Source organism: Erinaceus europaeus, chromosome 12 (genome assembly GCF_950295315.1).
Source record: "Erinaceus europaeus chromosome 12, mEriEur2.1, whole genome shotgun sequence".
Classification (NCBI taxonomy): domain Eukaryota; kingdom Metazoa; phylum Chordata; class Mammalia; order Eulipotyphla; family Erinaceidae; genus Erinaceus; species Erinaceus europaeus.
In genome coordinates, this window is record NC_080173.1 from 85,661,944 (window position 1) to 85,686,858 (window position 24,915).

At 47.9% G+C, this 24,915-nt stretch overlaps 1 protein-coding gene across 3 annotated transcripts in view; it reads right to left on the reverse strand.

Annotated features, from left to right (window-relative positions):
• Nucleotides 1-379: 379 nt before the first annotated feature.
• ZBTB4 (zinc finger and BTB domain containing 4) overlaps nt 380-24,915 on the reverse strand; it is a 30,463-nt gene continuing 5,927 nt past the window's right edge. For 2 of the 3 annotated variants that reach the window (XM_060204306.1, XM_060204307.1), the window contains exons 2-4: nt 8,147-8,216; nt 6,493-7,523; nt 380-4,936 (exon numbers count right to left, since the gene is read on the reverse strand). In XM_060204306.1, the coding sequence (XP_060060289.1) occupies nt 3,007-4,936; nt 6,493-7,514 (2,952 nt within the window). In that variant the 5' untranslated portion in view covers nt 7,515-7,523; nt 8,147-8,216 and the 3' untranslated portion in view covers nt 380-3,006. Of the gene's footprint in view, nt 4,937-6,492; nt 7,524-8,146; nt 8,217-21,176; nt 21,230-24,915 lie in introns of all 3 variants that reach the window. The other variant, XM_060204305.1, reaches the window with a different exon arrangement.

A 24,915-nucleotide genomic window follows, 5' to 3' on the forward strand; every position in this document is an offset into this window, starting at 1 on the left:
AGAAAAGTGGTTTTATTTCTTCTGGCCACCACATATTGTATGCCTCAGTTTCCTTTTAGTTTGGAGAAAGGGTTATACCTGATTTAAGGCTGGACCTTTCTAGAACATGAATATCTTATATCTAGCAGGCTGTGGAAAATGGACTGAGTTAATGTTTCTGCCTGGAGGTCAAACAAAAGTCAGTTTGAGCCTAGTGACTGTACGAGTTGAAGTGAAGCACCCAGGGCCAAAAAGCCCTCATACCTACTCAATTGTTGAATGTTGTCCAAAGAAGGTAAACAGGGCTGTTAACTCCCAGGGATCCTTGTGGGACATGGTTAACATGTTCTTGTCCAATCAGACCCACCAGCCACACAAATAATTGCACCTGCTATCCCACTTCAGAGCAGTTTGTTTGTCTTGTTGGTTTATTGGCCTAGAGAGTTGGACACACACACAAATGCGGAGATAAATATGGGTCAGTTCCTCTAAATCTGGGTCCTCACTACATAGAGCTAGAGTCTGTAGAACACTAAGTCTCGTTGCTGTGGCGCAGAACTGGTGGCCTTCCCACCCTGCCATCACCCTTCTTCCCAGGGAACATGGGAAAGAGGGCACTGACAAGACTTGGTAATTTTCAAAAGACAAAATTGAAAATACTCTCAAATTGCTAACGTCTGAAATTCACAATATTCAACCCCCTCAACTCAAATACATGTATTTTAGTCTTCATTTTGCCATAAATTCATTTGTTAGCCAGAACCACCAGAACCAATTCCTGAAGCTATTTTCCTAAAGCATATTAAAAAAAAAAACTGTCTACAACCTCAGTTCTCCCCAAAATAAGAATTTTGACCTATTCTTGAATTCAAATTTCCAGTTTCTCCTTCACTCTAACATCTCCCATGTGATGTTGCCACAGAGGAGTACAAGATAAGGCTAGAAAGGGAACCATTGCCTCTTCCCTCCGCCTCAAGGTCTTCCTCGGTCTTTCCTGTGGTTCCGCTGTGTGTGTGTGTGTATATATGTATATATAACTTGTGTGTAGATATATATTTATGTATTCTTTATTACATATTTTTTCGCATTTTTTCTAAAGTGCCAGAAACAAGATTTGTGGGAAATTTTAGTGATTTTTTTTTTTTTGCATTTTCCCTATTTTAACCTCTCGCCCCCCCCCCCCCCAGAAAAAAATTGGAACTTGGTACATTCAGTAGGAAACTCTTCACTCAGATTGTGGCCAAGACCAAGAAAAGTGCAAAGAGGCAGAGGAGGAGTGAAGGAACAGCACTCCTCCTTAGTAACATTCAGGGAGCCTGCTAAAAACTTCTCCCCTCCCTATAAGCTGGGAGGGTAAGAAGCAGGAAGATGCTCCTGTCCCTCCCCCAAACTCACTTCCCTCCAAAAGCCGTGATCTTGCCCTCTCAGCATCTAGCCAGAGGGCAGCCATTTTGGCCCTAGAAAACAGTAGCTGGGGAATAGACTGCCATTTGGAATGACAGCAACTTTCCCCTTTTTTAAAACTGTACTCCTCTAATTCCCATATATTAAAGTTGCTCCCCAAAACTCGCTCTCCCCATGAGTTTTTGTTGTTGTTGTTGTTGTGTGTGTGTGTGTGTGTGTGTGTGTGTGTGTGTGTGTGTGTGTTTTAGTGGAGAAAGTGGGTAAGTGGAATAGGGAATGGGAAATGTTCATCTAATTAGAGTGGGGAGGCTGAGTTATCAGAGAATTAAGAATAAACATTTCTTCATTGCCCCCATTGGAAGGAAACATAGCGACCCCTGACCAGGGTTAACTAGTGCAAATTAGGGACTAGGGATAAATAGGTCCTTCACCTCATCCCTATGCTGGGATCTTTGGGTGTGGGGAACTGAGTCAAAGATAGGGTATAAGGTGCTATTTTTGGAGGGAAAGCTGGTGGGGATACCCCAAACAAAGCCCACCTAAGGAATAGGACGGTTCCCCAAAAACCATCGGGAGTGATTGGCAAGGGGAGTGACACTGGAGAAGGGGTAAAAAATAATGACGGGTTCATGTGCAAATCTTGGGCTTACTCACCTATCCAACTCCATTATTTTTCTGGCTATTTGGTCTAGTCTGGGAGAAACTATGGGGGGGGGGGGTTGGAGAAAGCAGATACCCTTCCCCAAAGAACATGAAGTTCCTCCCTCCTGTCCCATAAGTCTAGTTTTGCCCAGAAATTACCATATTGAGAGGCAGAAAGGGGTGTGATCTACTCACCTCTTTTGCCTTAGAAGAGTCTGGGGCTCAATGGATCTGGGGGTCAAGACTGTTGTTGCTGCCATGGGCTGGGAATGTGCTCAGCCATGGAACAGACGTGTAGCCCTCCCCTCAGTACCTCCTTGACCTGGAGTGGGAAAGGCCATTTCCAGAGTCTAGGAGTGTGAAAAGGAATATGGAAGATCAAAAGGCATGGAAGCCAAAGAAGGCATGGCATCTTAACGTGAAGAAAACAGGGACACAGAAGTCCACCCTTGGGAAGAATGGAATCCAAAGTCATTCTTCCAGCTGGGGGTAGGGGGGTCAGTTATCACAATGGTCTGGTCCAGGCCCTGGGCCATGAAGAATGGAATGTGCTAGGAAGCATCTGGGAAAGAGCTTAGGGAAAGTTGTTTTGAAATGAGGGAGGTCGTTAGGTGAGAGAGATGGTTTCCCCCTGGGTTTACAAATCAAGGGGTGGGTTAGACATTCAGAGCTGGTGGGGGCTGTGAGTAGAGATTCATATAAGTATATTGCTCAGTTGCCCCAAGGGCTAGAAGCTGGCCCTGCCCCTCATGGAGGCCATTCCCTGGAGGAGAACTGAGAGGGGAACGCCAAAGATCCCTTCCCAGGAGGTGGGAAAACTACAATCTCACGTAAAGCAGCCTGGCCCCTGAGTCCAGGGGCCCCAAGTCCCTGCACAAGAATGTGAAGGGGCTCCAAAGGGGCAGGGAAGCCAGGGAGCTAGTATTGGTAGGGATTTGGGGAAGGTGGCATCTGGTGAAAGGGAAGATTGGAGTCCAGGGCTCACCCTACATCTCCCTTCTGGGTTCTCTCAACCCCTGCCCTTTCCCCTTCTGCCTTAGGGAGGACTGGTGGAGGAAGAGTCGGGGGAGGTGGAGTTGGGGGATTAGGGGGTGCTGCTTGAGGATTGACTGCATAGCCAAAGACCCCGGGTAGGAAGGGAAGGGCCCCCCCGCCCTTCTCATCAGGTAGGACCATGTTAAGAGCAACTGGGAGAGCAGTCAAGTTGCTGAAGTTGTAAGGGTAGGCGGCAAGAAGTTGGGGGCCGTAGACAAGTGGGTAGGGCTCAGGGTAGAAGGTGACTTTGGCAGCCCCCATCCCCTCCATCTGGTCTCCCTCCCCAGCCCCCACGGGTCCCTCACTCCCAGATTTCCCCCTGCCACCACTAGGTTCCCGGCCACTCCCGATCAGGGCCAGTGGAAATTCCTGCACAGGTGGGTATGCATAACTGCCCCCTCCTGCCACCACTGGGGGCTCCTCACCCCCAGAGATGACAGGGTCCTGGACCGAGGCCGTCTCAGAAGCTTCCTCAGCAGCAGCATTTCCGCCACCTGCCTCCCCACTGGATGAAGACACTTGCATCTCTTGGGGGGCCTCCTCCTTGACATCTGTAGGCCTGGTGCCAGAGCTGCCCTTGGAGTAGGCAATGACAGGTGTGGGAGTGCCCCCAGGCCGCTCAGCTGCATGCCGCTGCCCATGGCGGCTCAGGGCAGCTGCCGTCTTGCACACCTTAGCGCAGTGCGGGCAGGCAAAGCGAGAGGAAGACCTCCGGCCAGTCCGAGAGCTGTGAGGGCCCCCGCTGTGGGCCTCCTGGTGTTTTTGCAGCTTCCTCAGGGTGGCAAACGTCTGGGCACAGTCCCCACAGCGGTGCTTCCGCTCGCTGCGGCCATGGCCTGCAGGGCCCTCAGCTGCAGGGGTGTCTTCCCAGCCCTTTCGTTCCAGCTTCTGCTTCCAGCGCGGTGGCCGGCGCCCTCTGGGCATCACGCTGCCCCCACTGTTGCCCGTGCCCGTAGCTCCAGCCTTGCGCTTAGGCTTATAAGAGTAGTAGGGCCTCCAGAGCTGGTCCTCCCCACCAGCCTTCGATTCACCCTCCTCCTCTCCTTCCCCTTCCTCCTCTTCTTCCTCCTCCTCGCTCTCTTCCACCTCCTCTCCACTCAGTTCCCCAGGACGCAGGTCAGTTTCTGAGATGCGACGCTTGACGATGGCCTCCTCCCCGATTCGCACAGTGATCTGACACAGTGGTGGTGAAGCCTGGGTCTGAGAGGGACCTCGGCCAGATCCTACGGGGAGACCCCCACCCCCACCAATCCCTCCCACTGGCTTGGCTGTGTAAGTCAGAGTCCTTCCTGCCCGGGGATTACGGCCCTTGGCCTCCTCTGTGGCTGTGGCAGGTCCTGCGGCAGTGGCTGGGCTGGCTGGTGTGGCTGGCGTGGCTGCAGGCTCAGGGGGAGGAGGGGGGTACTCACGCTTCTTGGGGGGTCTTGGGGGAGCAGTGTATGTGATGACAGAAGCAGCCTGGGCTCCACCTGTGCTAGTCAGCCCGCCCACCGCTCCACTGCCGCTGCTGCTCCCGTGAACAATGACAGAGGGAGCTGGGTGGGCAAAAGTAATGACAGAGGCTGGGGGGCCAGGCTCTGGGGCAGGTGGGGGGCCAGGTGGGGGGCTGGCTGGCATTACTACAGGGGCTGGTGTGGTGAGGCTAGGTGACAGCGGGGGTTCTGGGGCTCCCTGGCTGTAGGTCTTGTAGGGGCGCTTGGCTGCCCGCATGGGGAGCAGGCGGTACAGCTTGAGGGTATTGAGCTTCGGCTTGTAGCCTCCATTGGGGGTCTTCTCACTGGCTAGCAGGCCTGGGCTGATGCCATGAAAGGCTCGCTGGTGGGTCTTCAGGTTATAGTAAGTGACAAAGGTCTCCCAGCAGAAGATGCACTGGTACCTGGGCCAGGATAACAGGGAACAGGTGAGGGACATAGTCACCTGAGTCAAGGGTCCTATACCCAGGGCCTCAGTTTTAGTGTCCACTGCTGCCCTCTACTGAGACCTCAAGCTCCCCAGACATCTGCTCACTTCCTTTCATGCTGCTCGCCTCCCTGCTAGCCTTGGGAGGGACCTCAGCTCTGGTAGGTGGTCCCCTCCACCCCCAACACCTGAGCATGAAACAACGACAACAAAAACTAGGCCTCAGTTGCTCTAGTTATCCTGCCTAACCAGATATCCTGCCTAATCCAGGAAGACTTATTTTAAAACTCAATTAACAGGGCCAGGTGGTGGCTTACCCAGTTGAGTGCACATGTTACCATGTTCAAGAACCCAGGTTTGAGCCCCCACTCCCCACCTGCAGGAAGAAACCTGGTCTGTAGGTATTTCTCTTTGTCTCTCCCTCTCTGTCTTCCCCTCTCATCTCAATTTCTATCTGTCCTAATAGGAAAAAGAAAGAAAAAGGAAAAATGGCCACCAGGAGTGATGAATTCACAGTGCCTGTTCTTAGCCCCAGCAATAACCCTGGTGGCAGTTAAAAACAAGACAAACAAACAAACAAACAAACTCAATTAACAGAAGGAGGAGGCATAAGGCATACGGCTCACCTGGTAGAGAGCACACTTTACCACACCCAGGGAGCTGGGTTAGAGCTCCAGGCCAGCACATGGGAGCACCATGCAAAGGGAAAGCTTCCTGAGCAGTGAGGCAGTGCTGTGGTGTCTGTCTCTCCCTCCCTGTCTTTCACCCTCTATCTGAAAACAACAACAACAAAATATAGTCCCCTGAGAGTAGTGGAATTGTGCAGGCAAGTAAAGCCCTGGTGACAAAGGGGGAAAAATAATAATAATGGGTAAAATACATGAACTTGCAAAAAAAAAAAAAGTGACCAAACTGCTTCTAAGATTTTAGGGTTATCGTGTGTGGGGAGGGGGAGGGGCCTTAATTATATGTAGTGTGGAACTATATCCCTGCAATCTTGTAAACCAAAGGTAAATCACTAATGAAATAAATAGGGAGGAAAAGAAGAACAGGAAAATGTCTTGTGAACAGGGACACAGTATGGAAATAGGTATTAAAGCTGTTGGTGGAGGGCTGGGGAGATAACTCAGCCTGAGAGCACAAATTTGTTTAGCCGAGGGCCTAGAGGCTGAAAGTTCACTCTCCTGCAACACCTTATGCCAGAGCTGAGCAGTGCTCTGGTCTCTGTCTCCCTCTTCTCTCATTCTCTCTCATAAATAAATCTTAAAAGGAAAAACAACTACTGGTGGGCATGCTGTCTTGTGAGAGCAACTTTCTCTTTCCTTCTTGGCCGGCTCACCAGCACCAAGTCAGGACACAGCACCTACAGGTTAGTAAACAGGAGGAAGTGACCAAGAGCAGGTAAGGAAGGGCCAGTGGGTGAGCCCACATCTCCTGTGACTTCCTAGGCCTCGTGCTCTGCCTATCCCTTCCCTCCTCCTTAGCCCGGCTGTCCTTGCCCACCCCCAGCCCCTGGGCCTCCAGGCTGCTCACCTGCGCTCGCCGGTGTGCCACACCTCGTGCTTCGTGCGATACTCCGCCAGGGCAAACACTTTCTCGCAGTAGCGGCAGGGGTACTTCCTCCGCCAGGAGTGTACATTGCTGTGCCGCTTCAGGCTGGAGAGGGTCACGTAGGAGCGCTCGCAGGCTGCGCACACATACAGCACGTGGCCCCCCACTACTTTGACCACATGCTCAGGGCCACCATGAAAGCCCACTGCTGGAGGCAGGGCTGAGGCATCCACTCCTGCAGGACCACCTGGACCAGAGCTCCCTGGTCGAGTGCTGACGCCCCGGCGGCACTGTGCTTCATGGGTCTGCAGTCGCTTGGGGTGGATAAAGCTTTTCCCACATCGATTGCAGGGAAGGGGCCTCCGGGGCAAGGGGGGCTGCGAATCAGGGGTCTGGGCCTCAGCCTTATCACCTTCCCACTCCCCCGCAGGCAAAGGCCCAGACCTGAAGCTGTCATCTTCCGGCTGTGAGGTGGTCATGGGGGCAGGGGCAGGAGGTACCCAGGCATCACCTCCTTCCCCCAGGCCCTGCAGGCGGGATATGCCCAGACGCCGCCCCAGAGCTCCAATCTCAGCCACAGCTGCCCCGTCCCCTCCGCCACCAGGCAGAGCAAGCCGGGCACTGTAGATGAAGTTGAGGACATCAGAGAAGGCAGCTGCTGGGACCCCTGGCAGTTCCAGGACCCGGGGTGGGGATGAAGTGGGAGGTGAAGCTGGAGGTGGAGAGGAGGAGGACGAGGAAGAAGAGGAGGCAGCTGTTGTGGTGGTGGCCGGGTTGGGGGGTGAGACTCCTGTAGCTGGTGGGAGGGGTAGGGGGGCTGAAGCCAGCAGGGCCTCTCTGAAGAAAGGACTAGAAGCAGCCAGGACACTGCGGTGAGCAGGGAACTTGGTGTCTCCAGCTATGAGGGTGACGTCACAGAAGAGGCCACGGAGCCGCTGCTCATTGAGCTGACGCAGGACAGCCGGGGCATGGGACGGATCCGTCACCTCTGCAGGGGGGGGCATGGCGCCAGCCTAGATGAGAAGAGTTCAGGGGAGGGTCTCAGAGGTTGGAAGGGGGTAGGGGCCTTGGAAATCAGGAGGTGAGATGGGAGGGGGTGAGAGGTCATTGGTAAGAGACCAGTGGCGGGCTGACTAGAAGCCAGGGGCTGACCATGTCTGCTCAGTGTCTAACACCAGTCTGGTAAACAAACATTGTATGGGAAGAGGCCTGGGATATCTAGGGTCAAGAGTAAGGTCAAGAAACCAAAACCTTCAAAATCAAGGGTAAAGCACACTTTTGCCATGTTTGAGGACCCAGGTCAGAGCTCCGGGTACCACATGAGCAGACAGACCATACTGAGCACCAGCAGGAGGTTCCAAGAACAGTTGAGCATTATTATCTCCCTGTCTGTCTGAAGTAGAAAAGGGGCAGGGGAGTCGGCCAGAGCAGCGGAACGACACATGCGAGAGAGCCCTGTGGGCAAAACCAGAACAACCTTCAGACTAGGGAGGTAAGCCCTAGAGTCTCCCCTTTAGAGGGAGGAAGCCCTCTCTAGTAAGTACTGACGACCATTTCCCAGCCCTTGCTGGCCTGCTGGCTGAGGTCCAGCTGTTTCTAGCTGGGATCAGGTATGCATGGGATCACCCTCTCTCACCTGAGAGCACAGCCAACATGGAGTGGAGCAGGGGCGGCTCAGTGAATCCCTTCTGCCAGGCCTCTTCCTCCTGTGAAGAAACAGAAACCATGTCCTCAGGAGGGGAACAGGAAACAGAAGTGGAGGCTGGGGGTGCCACAATGCTTGGGGTCAAAGAAGACATCTGGGCTGCTCTACAGACCCTTACCCGCCCCCCAAGAAACTCTCAGCTTCTATTTATTTTTGCAAAGGTGGGAAAGGGTTCACTCATGCCTGATTTCATTGCTCCTGGGTTGACTTTCACGTTTGGAGAGACAAGGGTGGGGGAGACAGTATAGTGGTTGTGTGAAAGAATTTCATGGATGGGGAGAGCCAGGCAGTGGTGCACCCAGTTAAGTGCACATATTAGCATGTGCAAGAACCTGGGTTCGAGCCTCTGCAGTGAAGCAGGTCTGCAGGTGTCTTTCTCCCCCCCCCCCATTCCTCTCAGTCCTATCAAGTATAATCAAAAGACAGAAAAAAGGGGGTCAGGCGGTGGCGCAGTGGGTTAAGCGCTTGTGGCACAAAGCGCAGGGACTGGCGTAAGGATCCCGGTTAGAGCCCCCGGCTCCCCACCTGCAGGGGAGTCGCTTCACAGGCGGTGAAGCAGGTCTGCAGGTGTCTTTCTCTCCCTCTCTCTGTCTTCCCCTCCTCTCTCCATTTCTCTCTGTCCTATCCAACAACGAACAACATCAACGATGGCAATAATAATAACCACAACGAGGCTACAAGGGCAACAAAAAGGGGAAAAAATGGCCTCCAGGAGTGGTGGATTCATGGTACAGGCACCGAGCCCAGCAATAACCCTGGAGGAAAAAAAAAAAAGATAGAAAAAAAACTTTCATAGATAAAATATTGGACTCTCAAACATGCGGTCCAGAGGTCAGCCCTTGGCACTGTATGCATCAGAGTGATACTCCAGTTCTCTCTCATAAATAAATAAATACTTTCTTTTAAAAAAATTTTTTTAAATATTTATTTTATTTATTTATTCCCTTTTGTTGCCCTTGTTGTTTTATTGTTGTTGTTGTTGGATAGGACAGAGAGAAATGGAGAGAGGAGGGGAAGACAGAGAGGAGGAGAGAAAGATAGACACCTGCAGACCTGCTTCACCGCCTGTGAAGCGACTCCCCTGCAGGTGGGGAGCCAGGGTTCGAACCAGGATCCTTATGCTGGTCCTTGTGCTTTGTGCCACCTGCGCTTAACCCGCTGCGCTACAGCCCAACTCCCAAATAAATACTTTCATGTTTGAGACTCTGAGGTCCCAGGTTCAATCCCTGGCATCACCATAAACAAGAGCTGAGCGGTGCCCTGGTAAAACAAACAAACCAAATTACAGGGAGAGACAGAGCAAGAGGGAAAAGCACGAGAGCTGCCCCTGGTGCAGTGGCACACACCCATGTCACGCCAGGGCTCAAATCTGGGCTGTCTATATGGCAAGGTTCACACCATACCCAATGAGGTATCTCCCTCGTCCCCATAACGTTTTTTCTTTTTAAATTTAGTATCTGTTTATTTATAAGAGAGAGCAGGAGAGAGTATAGAGAGAGAAAATTTGAGCCATTGCTCTGGTACACACAATATTGGGATCAAATTTGAGACATCATGTCTCAGAGTTCAACAATTTATCCACTAAGCCAAGTGCTGGGCTGCAACTCATCAGGTTATTTCTTTCTTTTTATTTTATTTTATTTATTTATTCCCTTTTGTTGCCCTTGTTTTATTGTTGTAGTCGTTGTTGGATAGGACAGAGAGAAATGGAGAGAGGAGGGGAAGACAGAGAGGAGGAGAGAAAGATAGACACCTGCAGACCTGCTTCACCGCCTGTGAAGCGACTCCCCTGCAGGTGGGGAGCCGGGGTTCGAACAGGGATCCTTATGCTGGTCCTTGTGCTTTGCGCCACCTGCGCTTAACCCGCTGTGCTACAGCCCAACTCCCTCATCAGGTTATTTCTTTAGGACCTAGGAGGTCGCAGAGATGATCACAAAACCTTGTTCTGTTAGCCTAGAGAAGTGTGTGAACAATGTGATTTGCATATTTCCAACTCACCTCCAAATAAGACAGCTGAGACCCAGTTTAAACGAGGCCCCCGCAGCACTGAGGGAAGAAGCTTCAGTGTTTTGGAGTCTTTCCCTGCCTTCACTTTCAAAAAGTTGGTGTGGAGCATGCAACTCTGGTCACAAATTAAAAATAGAAAACAAGGGAGTCGGGCAGTAGCGCAGTGGTGCGCACGTGGCACAAAGTGCAAGGACCGACTTACGGATCCCGGTTCGAGGCCCCGGCTCCTCACCTGCAGGGGAGTTGCTGCACAGGAGGTGAAGCAGGTCTGCAGGTGTCTGTCTTTCTCTCCCCCTCTCTGTCTTCCCCTCCTCTCTCCATTTCTTTCTGTCCTATCCAACGATGACGACATTAATAACAATAACATTAATAACTACAACAATAAAACAAGAGCAATAAAAGGGAATAAATAAATAAATATATTTTTAAAAAAAAAGCAGCAGCGAAGTTCAATCCAATAGGTCCAGGGAAGTCTGTTGGATCACCCTAAAGGTCCTGTGGACAAATTTTAGGGGAAAGGAAATCAAAGATTTGCCTGTGGTCTTTCGTTACTTTGTCTCATTCACATACCCAAATAGGTCTGCTGGGGGGCTGGGCAGTGCACAGCCAGTAGAGCCTGCGTGTTACAGTGTGCAGGTGCCTGGGTTAAGGCTCCAGATACTAGGTCTAAGGGAAAAGCTTTACAAGTGGCAGGTATCTCTATTTTCATTTTTCTCTCCTCTTAATTGCTGTTCTAACAAAAATAAATAATTGTTTAAAAATATTTGCTCAACTTTTTAATTTACTTATTTCAATTTTTTTTTTGGGGGGAGACCAAGTTGCTAGACATTTAGATCAGGGGACGCCCCTCACACACACCGACACCATACATCTTAGGGAGGGTGGCTTCCGGCTAGTACCAAAGGCCACAGGGCCCAGTTTACTCCAGACCGGGGGAGAAGCAACTTGAATCTCACTCCTTTCTGTGGCTTTGGGAGTTTGGCTTTAAAAAAAAGTGTAGCGCACCAAAGTAAAAGACTCTGGGGTGGGTGGGTGGGGAGAATACAGGTCCATGAAGGATGATAGAGGACCTAGTGGGGGTTGTATTGTTATATGGGAAACTGGGGAGTGTTATGCATGTGCAAACTATTGTATTTACTGTTGAATGTAAAACATTAATTCCCCAATAAAGAAGTAAAAATAATAAAAATAATAATTAAAATAAAGTGGAGACAAAACCTAACCCCTCACTTTTTTAAAAAATATTTTACTTCTTTATTTATTGGATAGAGACAAGAGATGGGGGATAATAGCAAGAGATGGGGAAGATTGCAAGGAAGAGAGACAGAGAGACACCAGCAGCACCGCTTCACCTTGAACCTGGATCCTGCATATTGTAATAGGTGCACTCAACCAGGTGCACCACCAACTGATCCCAACCCCTCACTTTTTTAAATATATTTTTAAAATTTTATTTATTTTCCCTTTTGTTGCCCTTGTTTTTATTGTTGTAGTTATTGTAGTTATTGTTAGGACAGAGAGAAATGGAGAGAGGAGGGGAAGACAGAGAGGAGGAGAGGAAGACAGACACCTGCAGACCTGCTTCACTGTCTGTGAAGTGACTCCCCTGCAGGTGGGGAGCGTGGGGCTCAAACTGGGATCCTTAATGCTGGTTCTTGCCCTTTGCGCCACGTGCACTTAACCCACTGCGCTACCGCCCGACTCCCAACCCCTCACTTTTTAAGAATTAACTTTTTATCTTTATTTATTTATTGGATAAAGACAGCCAGAAATGGAGGGGGTAAGGGGTGAGAAAGAGAGAGAGAGAGAGAGAGGATTAGGTGGTAGCGCAGCGGATTAAGCGCACATGGCGCAAAGCATAAGGATCGGCATATGGATCCCAGTTCGAGCTCCTGGCTCCCCACCTGCAGGGGGGTCACTTCACAAGCGGTGAAGCAGATCTGCAGGTGTCTATCTTTTTCTCCCCTTCTTTGTCTTTCCCTCCGATCACCATTTCTCTCTGTCCTATCCAACAACAACATCAATAACAACAACAATAATAACCACCACAATAATAAAACAAAGGCAACAAAAGGGAAAAAAATAGCCTCCAGGAGCAGTGGATTCACCGAGCCCCAGCAATAACCCTGGAAGAAAAAAAAAAAGAGGGAGAGAGACAGACACCTGGAAAACTGCTTCACCACTCACCCCTCACTTTTTTTTTTTTAACCCCTCACTTTTTTATGGGAGGTTCATCAGGAAAAAAAAAAACAACAGGCAACCTAAATGCAAACTGGGCTGGTCACCAGATTGAAAGCTCCTCACAGCTGCTTTCCCTGTTTGGGGCTGGGGGAGGGTCCAATTTTACAGTTGAAGGTGAGTTCCAGAACCATAGAGAGGCTTAGCTAGAGGCACCCAGAATTCGTAACTGGGCAGGGGAGATAGCATAATGGTTATGCGAAGAGACTGATATGCCTGAGGCTTCAAAGTCCCAGCTTCGATCCCCTGTACGACCATAAGCCAGAGCTTTGCAGTGCTCTGTTATAAAGGGAAAACAAACAAACAAACAAAAACCACCAAAACTGGTAATAACAGGTATGTCCTGTCCAGAGATCCAGGTTTACTTATCTGAGGCAAAGCTCTGGAGCCTCTCGTCCATCCTCCATGCAGCCTGGGAGCTCTCACCTGAAAGCCTGGCATCACACATGCCCTCCAAGTGTTCTACATCAGAAGTTACTCATATAGTTAACAATTTGTTTGGCTCTATGTTAACTCTTTTTACAGCCACCAGGTTCCAGATGCCAATATGATGCCAAACGGACTTCCCTGGGCAGACAACCCCACCAGTGTGTCCTGGAGCTCCACTTCCCCAGAGCCCTTCCCCACTAGGGAGAGAGACAAGCTGGGAGTATGGATCGACCTGTCAATGCCCATGTTCAGCGGGGAAGCAATTACAGAAGCCAGACCTTCCACCTTCTGCATCCCACAATGACCTTGGGTCCATACTCCCAGAGGGATAAAGAATAGGAAAGCTATCAGGGGAGGGGATGGGATACGGAGTTCAGGTGGTGGGGATTGTGTGGAGTTGTACCCCTCATATCCTATGGTTTTTGTTAGTGTTTCCTTTTTATAAGTGAAAATTTAAAAGTTACTCATAACATTCTCACTCCCTGGGGCCGCAGGAGGCACAAGTAGATAAAACCTTGAACTCGCAAGCATGAGGTCTTGAGTTCAAGACCTGGCATCCTACATGTCAGAGAGATGCCCTGTTTCCCTTTCTCTAGATATATAGAGAGAGGTGCAGAGACGGAGAAAGCGAAAGAGGCCACAGCACTGAAGCTCAAATCCGGGTCTCATGCATGACAAAGTACCACTCTATCCAAGTGAGCAATTTTGCTAGCCCTCCATCTCTCTCATTAACAAATAAATAAAGGCGAGGGAAAGGGCACTTGGGTTATGCAGAAGACTTTCAGGCCTGAAGCTCTGAGTTCCCACATTCAATTTCCACATATTGCCATATGCCAGAGCTGAGCAGTGGTGCTCTAGAAAATAAAGTCTTTAAAAAAAACAAGATCAAAAAAAAAAAAAAAACAAGATCAGAAAAGAAAACACAAGTAGAACCTGAAATGGAATTGGCGTATTGCACCCAAGTAAAAGACTCTGGGGTGGGTGGGTGGGGAGAATACAGGTCCATGAAGGATGATAAATGACATAGTGGGGGTTGAATTGTTAAATGGGAAACTGGGGAATGTTATGCATGTACAAACTATTGTATTTACTGTTGAATGTAAAACATTAATTTCCCAATAAAGAAATAAATTTAAAAAATCTGGGCGGGGGAGATAGCATAATGCTTATGCAAACAGACTCTTATGCCTGAGGCTCCTAAATCCCAGGTTCAATCCCCTGCACCACCATAACCCAGTGCTCTGGTGTTTGTTTCTCTCTGTGTGTCTCTCTCTCTTTGCACCTTTCTCAAAATTCAAAAAAAAAAAAAATCTTCACTTCCCCAAAATGCTCTTTTGCAATTTATTACTAAGAGGTCATCCCTCCAGGAGGTGGCGCAATGGACAAAGTTTTGGATTCTCAAGCATGAGGTCCTGAGTTGGGCAGATGGAGCCCCAGCATCACTTGTGCTAGAGTGATGCTCTAGTTTCTCCTACTCCCCACCACCTGCCTTGTATCGTTAATGAATAAATTTAAAAAGAAAATGGCCATGATAGGGAGATAGAATAATGGTTATACAAAGAGACTTTCATGCTTTGGGGTCTGAGGTCCCAAGTTCAATCCCTTGCACCATCATAAATCAGAGAGGAGCAGTGCTCTGGTAAAAAAAAATAATAATAAACAAACAAATAAGGAGTTGGGCACAGCGGGTTAAGTGCAGGTGCAAAGCGCAAGGACCGGCACAAGGATCCCTGTTCGAGCCCCCGGCTCCCCACCTGCAGGGGAGTTGCATCACAAGTGGTGAAGCAGGTCTACATGTGTCTATCTTTTTCTTTTTTAAAAAAATATTTATTTATTCCCTTTTTTGTTGCCCTTGTTGTTTTATTGTTGTAGTTATTATTGATGTCATTGTTGTTGGATAGGACAGAGAGAAATGGAGAGAGGTGGGAGTCGGGCGGTAGCGCAGCGGGTTAAGCGCAGGTGGCGCAAAGCGCAAGACCGGCATAAGAAATGCGGTTCGAGCCCCCGACTCTCCACCTGCAGGGGAGTCCCTTCACAGGCGGTGAGCAGGTCTGCAGGTGTCTATCTTTCTCTCCCCCTCTCTGTCTTCCCCTCCTCTCTCCATTTCTCTCTGTCCTATCCAACAACAACAATAATAACTACAACAATAAAACAAGGGCAACAAAAGGGAATTAATTAATTAATTTAATTAAACCTATCCCTCCACATACTATTTTACGTTTCCAAACAGATTGCTCTGACATCTCTCCTGAGGGAGAAGGATAGCAAACAGGGACATTCAAAAGTTCAAACAGCTCCAACTACCAGGTGAGTATTAGGCTACAGGGTCGTATTAGTTGCTGGACAGACTGGGAATCTGAAGATGGGGCTGGCATTGGCTTCTGGTTATAAACTGAAGAAAGACAGTAAGGCCTTCCATGACAGTCACTGGCCCACTGGGACTCGGAGCCAGAGCTTCACTGGGATTACTGCATTTGCTCTTCACTACCCTAAACAGTAGCTGTTAGCTCCCCCTCAATAAATGACACATCTGCATAGCTAGGAGACAGAGCAGTGGATGGAGCATTAGACTCTCAAACATGGGATACAGTTTGATCCCCGGAAACACACGTGCCACAGTGATGCTTTAGTTCTTTCCCTCTATCCTCCTCATGAGTAAATAAATCGTTTTGTTAAACTTTCCTAAAAAAAATTTTTTTATTATCTTTATTTATGTATTGGATAGAGACAGCCAGAAATCGAGAGGGGAGGGAAAGATAGGGAGAGAGACACTCGCATCTCTGCTTCACCACTCATGAAGATTTCCCTATGCAGATGGGGACTGAGGGCTTGAACCTGGGCCCTTGTGCATTGTATCCTGTGCGCTCAACCAGGTGCACCACCGTCCAGCCCCTAAATAAATCTCTATTACTACTTTTTTTTTTTTTTGCCTCCAGGGAGAAAGCTGGGGCTCAGTGCCCACACTACGAATCCACTGCTCCCGGTAGCCATTTTTTTCCCTTTATTGTATGGGACAGAAAGAAATTGAGAGAGAAGGGGAAGATAGAGAGTGAGTGAGTAAGACACACACCTGGGGTGGGGGGGGGGCAGTAGGTAGCATAATGGTTATGCAAAGACTGTCATGCCTGAAGCTTCATAAGCCAGAGCTAAGCAGTGTTCTGCTTAAAAAAAGAGAGAGAGAGAGAGAGAGAAGATAAGACACCTACAGATCAACTTCACCACTTGTGAAGTGTCCTCCTCCCCACCCCCCAAAGGTGGGGAGTCAGGGGCTCGACCTGGGATCCTTGCACTTTGTATTATGTGCATTTAGCCTGGTGTGCCACTGCCTGCCCCCACCCCATTATTGTTTTATTTATTCTTTTTTTAAATATTTTATTAATTTATTTTAATAAGAGGTATATAGAGAGAGGGAAGAGACCAGAGCACTGCTCAGCTCTGGCTTATGGTGGTGCGGGGGACTGAACCTGGGACCTTGGAGCCTCAGGCATGAGAGTCTCTTTGCATAACCATTATGCTGTCTCTCCAGCCCTATTCTTTTTTTTTTTAATTATTATTTTAATTTTTTAATTTTTTTTTTAACCAGAGCACTGTTTAGCTCTGGCTTATGGTGGTGCGGGGGATTGAAACTGGGACACTGGAACCTCAGGCATGAGAGTCTGTTTGCATAACCATTATGCTATCTACCCTCTGCCCTGTTTAATTTATTCTTTTCTTTTCTTTTAACCAGAACTCTGCTCAGCTCTGGCTTATGGTGGTGCTGAGGACTGAACCTGGGACCTTGGAGCATCAGGCATGAGAGTCATTTGCAGAACCATTATGCTATCTCCTATAAATAATAAATAAATAAATAAATAAATAAATGACAGACCAAGGCTTAAGAGTTGAAAGATAGCTTGTCTCACCATATAACCAGTTAGAAGCGGGACCTATCTGATCCTGGAAGTTTGGCTCTACAGTCCATGTTCTTGATGTCTATACCAGAACAGCACCTAGGCCATCTTTTTTTTTTTAATATTTATTTATTTCCTTTTGTTGTCCTTGTTGTATTATTATTGATGTAGTTGTTGTTGGCTAGGACAGAGAGAAATGGAGAGGGGAGGGAAAGACAGAGAAGGGGAGAGAAAGATAGACACCTGCAGACCTGCTTTGCTTCACCGCTTGTGAAGCTACTCCCCTGCAGGTGGGGAGCCGGGGGCTCGAACCGGGATCCTTATACCAGTCCTTGTGCTTTGCACCACATGCGCTTAACCCGCTGCGCTACCACCGGACTCCTGCACCTAGGCCATCTTGACAGCTGTGATACTGTGAATGTGTTTATGTGTGTGTGCACATGCGTACACATCTGGAAAGTCATGATGTTTTTTTTTTGGTACCAAAGCACTGCTCAACTCTGGTTTATGGTGGTGCAGGGGATTGAATCTGAGACTTTGGAGCTTCAGGCATGAGAGTCTCTTTGAATAACCATTATGCTATCTACCCCCACCCCATGATATATTTTTCTATGCAAAAAAATATATGCTGTTTATTTCTGTTCTTAGCACAAAGTTCCTAAAGATCTTGCAATTTCCCAAGCTAGGGGTGCTGGGAGCATCATCGTGCATTTTTGACTCTCTTGGAGTTTCCTTGGTGATAAGAGTGTTAATTATGCATATAATTATGTACGTGCAGGTGTGTGGAATAGGCTGACTTTGTCAGTCTTTTTATTTCAGGCAGAGAAAGAGGGAGAGCCCACAGCACTGGAGCTCCCACAGTGTTGTAGCTCCCATGTAGTTCTGTGGCTCAAACCCAGGCTACATGCTTGGCAAGGGATGCACTCTATCAGGCGAGCGATCTCTCCAGCCATAGGACTGTCTTGATCTAATGGGCTCCTGGGTGGCTTCAGAATAGGCTTTGCTGGATGGGCTGGGAATGTGGGGAGAGGGCTGGTATTGGCTCTTGAAAGACAGTTAAGGCTCCTACTGCCTTCCATGATGGTCCAGACCAAACCATGATTAGAACCTGGGGACTTTCAGCCTCCCCCTTATCCTGGAGGAAGGGAGAAGAACTTGGGTTAATAATCAGTTTTGCTTACATTATGGAGCCTCTATTAAAGCCCTTGAACTACAGGATTCTGGGTTGGAGAACACATCCAGTGGTCTGGGAGGTGGCACAGTGGATAGAGCATTGGATTATCAACCACGAGGTCCCAAGTTCAACCTCCAGCAGCACGTGTATTAGAGTGATGTCTGGTTCTTTCTCTCTCTCTTCCTATCTTTCTCATAAATAAATAGAATCTTTTGAGAGAGAGAGAGAGAGAGAGAGAGAGAGAGAGTGAGAGAGAGAGAGAACACATCCACATCCCTAAAGCCTAACACAACCCAGCTCTATGGGACTGAAACTCATGTGTCCTTCCAGATGATGTCCTATGTATGTATTCATCTGTGTTTCTACCACATCCTTTACTAGATAATAAACCAGTGAACAGGAGGTAGGGGGGTGTTAAGCATACATACAAAGAACCGCGCAAGCACCTGGATTCCAGCCCGTCTCCCCACCTGCAGGGGGACGCTTCACAAGAGGTGGAGCAGGTCTGCAGATGTCTCTCTCCCTCTCTACCTCCCTCTCCTCTTTCAATTTCTCTCTGTCCTATCCAATAAAATGGACAGAAAAAATATGGCTGCCAGAAGTAGTGGATTCGTGCTGGCAACAAGCCCAAGAGATGACCATGGAGGCAAAAAAAGCAGTGAACATAAAGTTTTCTCTGAAATAAGTAAGCCATTCTAGCAGATTAAAGAATCTGGGGAGGGAATAATTAGGGACCCCGAATTCACAGCTAATTTTTAAGATTTTATTATGATTATTATTATGATTTAAAAATTTTATATTTATTTCCCCTTTTGTTGCCCATGTTGTTTTTTATTGTTGAAGTTATTATCTGTTATTGATGTCGTTGTTAGATAGGACAGAGAGAAATGGAGAGAGGAGGGGAAGACAGAGAAGGGGAGAGAAAGACAGACACCTGCAGACCTGCTTCACCGCCTGTGAAGCGACTGCCCTGCAGGTGGGGAGCCGGGGGCTCGAACCCGGGATCCTTATGCTGGTCCTTGCACTTTGCGCCATGTGCACTTAACCCGCTGCGCTACCGCCTGACTCCCTATTGTTATTATTTTTGTTATCACCAGGCTTCACTGCTCCAGGCCAACTTCTTCATATAGAGAAAGCGGGAGAGAGGGAAAGGCGTCACATCTCTGAAGTTCCCCCGTGTGGTGGGGTCTGGGCTCAAATCAGGGTTGTGTGGGTGACTAAGCAGACACCCTCCCAGCTGAGCTATCTTGTTGGCTCTAGAATTAATTTCTTTTATTATATTTATTTATTTACTGGATAGAGACATTTAAAAATTGAGAGGAAGGAGAAATAGAGAGGGAGAGAGACAGAGAGACACCTGCAGCCCTGCTTCACCACTCGTGAAGCTTTCCCCTGCAGGTGGGGACCGGGGGCTTGAACCCGGGTCCTTGTGCCCTGTAATGTGTGCTCTCAGCCAGGTGCGCCACCATCCAGCCCCTAGAATTAATTTTTTATTTTTATTTATCTTATTTTTAAAAATATTTTTATATTTACTTATTCCCTTTTGTTGCCCTTATTATTTTATTATTGTAGTTGTTGTTGGATAGGGCAGAGAGAAATGGAGAGAGATGGGGAAGACAGAAGGGGGAGAGAAAGACACCTGCAGACCCGCTTCACTGCTTGTGAAGCGACTCCCCTGCAGGTGGGGAGCCGGGGGCTCGAACCGGGATCCTTGTGCGGGTCCTTGCGCTTTGCACCACGTGCGATTAACCCGCTGCGCTGTCACCCGACTCCCTTTTATTTTTATTTTATTTCTACTGGAGCACCACTCTCACTTATGGTGGTGCTGAAGGCTAAATTGGAGACCTCAGAGCCTCAGGCATAAAAATCTTTTTGCATAGCCACTACGTATAGCTAATATTTAAAAGCATGAGTGGGCAGTAGAGCAGTGGGTTAAGTGTACATGGCACAAAGTGCAAAGACCAGCGTAAAAATCCCAGTTTGAGCCCCCCCCCAACTCCCCACCTGAAAGGGAGTCGCTTCACAGGCGGTGAAGCAGGTCTGCAGGTGTCTGTCTCTCTCTCCCCTCTGTCTTCCCCTCCTCTCTCCATTTCTCTCTGTCCTAACAACTACGACATGAATACATCAATAACAACAACAACAACAACAACAACAAAAACCAAGGGCAACAAAAGGGAAAATAAATAAATATTAAATTTTTTTTAAAAAAAGCATGAATGGGACAAGTGGTGGTGCACCTGGTAGAGTGCTCATGTCACAATGTGCAAGGACACTGGTTCAAGTCCTTGGCCCCCACCTGCAAGGGAAAAGCTTCACAAGCAGTAAAGCAGTGCTGCAGGTCTCTCTCTCCATTCCTGCTCAATCACAAAAAACAATAAAGAAATAAAAGGGGAGGGGGGAGGGAGGAAGGGCAAAAAGAAAAAAAATGAACTGAATTGTAGGTTATCAGAGAGAGAGAGAGAGAGAGAGAGAGAGAGAGTGTGTGTGTGTGTGTGTGTGTGTGTGTGTGTGTGTGTGTTGGGGTAGGGGGGAACCACACGTATTTGGTGTCACAAAAGGTACAAATAGAATATATAGGAAAACAGTTGTGGTTTATTTTCACAGTACTCACTGGGGGACCCAATAGCCCATGTGACACCTCTGTGAAAATCACAAAGAGGAAGCAGCCCTGCACTGCTGAGTAGAGGCTTGATTGCAGACCCCCACTTACCTCCTTGGTCAGGTCTGTCCATATGGGCTCAAGGCCTACTTGAGGCATGAGGCATGACAACGTACTGACCACTGAGATTCTTGAGCAAGGCTTGTGAGGGCTTCTCAAAACTACAGCAGTCTAGAGCTGGCTGTGTCTGGGTCTGTTATTCTTTTAATTGCTATCAGGGCTATTGCTGGGCTCAGATGCCTATATGATGAATCCTTACCACTCCCAGCAGCCATTTTCCTTTTTGGTTTTGTTCTGTCGTTGTTGGTAAGAGACAAAGAAATTGAGAGGGGAGAGGGAGAAAAAGTGACATCTGCAGCACTATTTCACTACTCACGAAGACTCCCCCAGACACACACACACACACACACACACACACACACACACACACGTAGGGACTGGGGACTTGAACCCAGGTCCTTGTGCATGGTAACATGTATACTCTCCTGGGTGAGTGAACCATCACTTAGCCCCAGGATCTAGGTCCTTAAAGATCACCCAAGTTGGGCTGGAGAGATAGCTCACCTAAGGATGCCTGTTTTGTCTTGTGCAGAACCCAAGTTCAAGCCTTCAATACACTGCATGGGGAAAATAGAACATATGGACTGGTAATTGATACGGTGGTTCCTCTCCTATATGAAAGTCAGTCCAAAGTGATGAAATCCTGGTGACAGTAATAACTGAAAAAAAACAACTTAGGGGAGCTGGAAGGTAGCACCGTGGGTTGAGTGCACATGGTGCAAAGCACAGGGGCCAGCGTAAGAATCCTAGTTCCAGCCCCCAGCTCCCCACCTGCAGGTGGTGAAGCAAGTCAGCAGGTGTCTCTCTCTCTCTCTCCATTTCTTCCCCTCCTCTCTCCATTTCTCTCTGTCCTATCCAACAACAACAGCTATGACCACAGTAACAATAATAACTGCAAGGGCAATGAAAATGAGAAAAATGGCCTCCAGGAGTAGTGGATTCATAGTGCAGGCACCAAGCCCCAGCAGTAACCCTGGAGGCAAACAAACAAATAAACAAACAAAAACAACTTAGAATTGTCATCAAAATCCTTGTAGCTGCCAATTATGAAATAACTTGTTATGCTCAGCCACAATGCAAAACATTTTATCTGCCCCATGTCTCAACATTCAAAAGGTTCACCATGAGGCAGAGGCTAGCAGCAACCTTAGTTCTATCAGTGGGGAGACTGGAGTCTTTGCATACTTGGATCTCATCGTGTTCCGGTCAGGAGAACATAGCGGCAGGGTGAATTGCCCTTGGTATCACTGCTTAAAAAGTCGAGGTTTGAACCCAGTCCTCCTGAGTTCAAATGCCCCACTAGCCCTGGCTCAAACAGGGCCTACAGATAGCAGAGAAGGAGGGACCAGGTGGTGGCACACCTGGTTAAGCACTCACATTACAGAAGGTAGAGAAGAGAAGCTGTGTGTGCCTGGGCAAATTATTAAAACTCTGTATTTGTTTCCTTGACCATAAGGTGGGGAAGATGGAATATTTCCCACTTCATGGGGCTGTAAAGGTTAAATGAATGAGTAACCGCAGTACCTAGAATTGCGCCTGACAAGCAGTACATGGTCATAAAGGCTAGCTCTCACCAGCTTGGGATGGGGACTCAGTCTTGGAAAATGGTGTGGTGGGTAGGTAGCGATAAAGAAACAGAGGTAGAAATCAGTCTGTAGTGTAGAATTAGTGGCTCTTCGATTTTTTTTTTGTTGTTGCCTCCAGAGTTAACAGTGCAGCTTGGTGCCTGCACTATGAATCCACTGCTCCTGGAGGCAATTTTTTCCATTACTTTGTGTTGTTGTTGCTGCTGTTGTTGGATAGAAAGAAATTGAGAGAGGAGGGGAAGACAGAGAGGGAGAAAGACACCTGCAGACCTGCTTCACCGCTTGCAAAGCAACCTCCCTGCAGGTGGAGAGCCGGGACTCAAACCTGGATCCTTGTGTTTCGCACTATGTGTGCTTAACCTGGTACACTACCGCCTGGCTCCCAGTTCTTTAATTTTTAAGTTCTTTATTTGTTTTTACATTTATCCACTCTGGACTGGCTCTGTGATTTTAGAGGCAGGGATCTGAGCACCACCACCAGACACATCATCTCTCGATGTTTCCTCAGCCTGGAATGTTCTTTCCTCAGATAGCCTCATGCTTTGTTGCCCCACCTCTTTTAAGCCTTGATTAAAAAGTCACCTTCCAAAGAGGTGGCACAGTGGCTAGAGCTTTGGACTTAAAGTATCAGGTTCTGAGATCAACCCCTGACATCACATGTGCTTGAGTGATAACTCTGGTTCTCGTCTGTCTGTCTGTCTCTCTCATAAAGAAAATGCTTCAGGCTGGGGAGAGAGCATAATAGTTATGCAAAAAGACTTTCATGGTTGAGTGCACGTTACAATGCCAAGGACCAGCCTCCACCTGCAGGGGAAAGCTCTGCGAGTGGTGAAGCAGTGCTGCAGGTGTTTCTCTCTCTCCATATATATATAGATATAGATATATCAACCCTTCCCCCCATGATTTCTGGCTATCTCTGTCCAATAAATAAACATAATTAATTTTTTTATTATTTCTTTTCTTTCTCTTCTTTTTCCTTTTTTGTTTTTCTGCCTTCCTCACTGCAACAGCAGCTTTTTCTTTTCTTTAAAAAAATTTTTTTTTGTATTTACTTATTCCCTTTTGTTGCCCTTGTTTTATTTTTGTAGTTATTATTGTTGTTGTTACTGATGTCGTTGTTGTTGGATAGGACAGAGAGAAATGGAGAGAGGAGGGGAAGACAGAGAAGGGGAGAGAAAGACAGACACTTGCAGACCTACTTCATCGCCTGTGAAGCGATTCCCCTGCAGGTGGGGAGCCGGGGACTCAAACCAGGATCCTTAGGCCAGTCCTTGCACTTTGTACCACCTGAGCTTAACCCGCTGTGCTACAGCCCAACTCCCAATTAAAAAATTTTTTTAAAAAGACTTTCATGATTGAGGGTCCAAGATCCCAGGTTCAATTCCCAGCATTGCCATAAGCCAGAGCTGAGCAGTGCTCTGGTTAAATAAATTTTATTTTTATTTATTTACTTTTTTAATTAATTTATTTATTGGCTAGAGACAGACAGAAATCGAGAGGGAAAGGGATGATAGGGAGGGAGACAGAGAAACATCTGCAGCCCTGCTTCACCACTTGTGAAGCTTTCCTCCTACAGGTTCAAACCTGGGTCTTTGTACATTGTATCTGTGAGCTCAACCAGGTGTGCCACCACTAGGCCCTCTAAATTAAAAAATATATCTAAATATTCAATAAATAAATTTTAAAAATTATATTTATATTCCCTTTTGTTGCCCTTATTTTTTTACTGTTGTTGTAGTTATTATTGTTGCTGTTATTGATGTCATCTTTGTTAGATAGGACAGAGAGAAATGAAGAGAGGAGGGGAAGACAAAGAGGGGGAGAGAAAGATAGACACCTGCAGACCTGCCTCACCGCTTGTGAAGTGACTCCCCTGCAGGTGGGGAGCTGGGGGCTTGAACTGCAATCCTTACGCCGGTCCTTGTGCTTTGCGCCATGTGCACTTAACTTGCTGTACTACCACTGACTCCCTCAATAAATAATTTTTTTTTAAAAAAAAGACAACTGACGTGGTCTGGGAGGTGGTGCAGTGGTAAAGCTTTGAACTCTCAAACATGAGGTCCTGAGTTCGATCCCCGGCAGCACATGTGCCAGAGTGATGTCTGGTTCTTTCTCCTTCTATCTTTCTCATAAATAAATAAAATCTTAAAAAAAAAAAAGACTTAACTGACTAGGAACTGGGGGTGAGGGTGTAGCTTGACTATTTCTGGGGTCCTCATACTTTGCCTGGTATATTTTTGGAGACTTTATGTATTGTTTCATTTAATGATTTCTCAAAATGACCACCCAAAGCAGGGCTTATAATCCAACTTTATGGGTTCACAGAGGTAAGATATCTTGTTCAAGGTCACACAGCATGTGAGAAGCAAAGTCAAAATTCAAACCCAGGCCAGTGTGAACCCAGAAACTGATTCATTCTGTCAGCATTCTGCTGGATCCTGCCCTGAGGGGCCCTCCAGCCTGTCACTGCCTCACAGCTATTTGAACTAAAGTTATTTGATCCTGTGGCCCAACTTCAGAATGGCTCTGGACACCTTCCCTCCAACCTGCTTCTGGCCTCAAACTCCATATGGGCCTGGTGAACACACACATGGGCCAGAGTCATGGCTCCCAGGCCATTCTCCTGCTTCCAAGCCTGGTGAGCACACACATGGGCC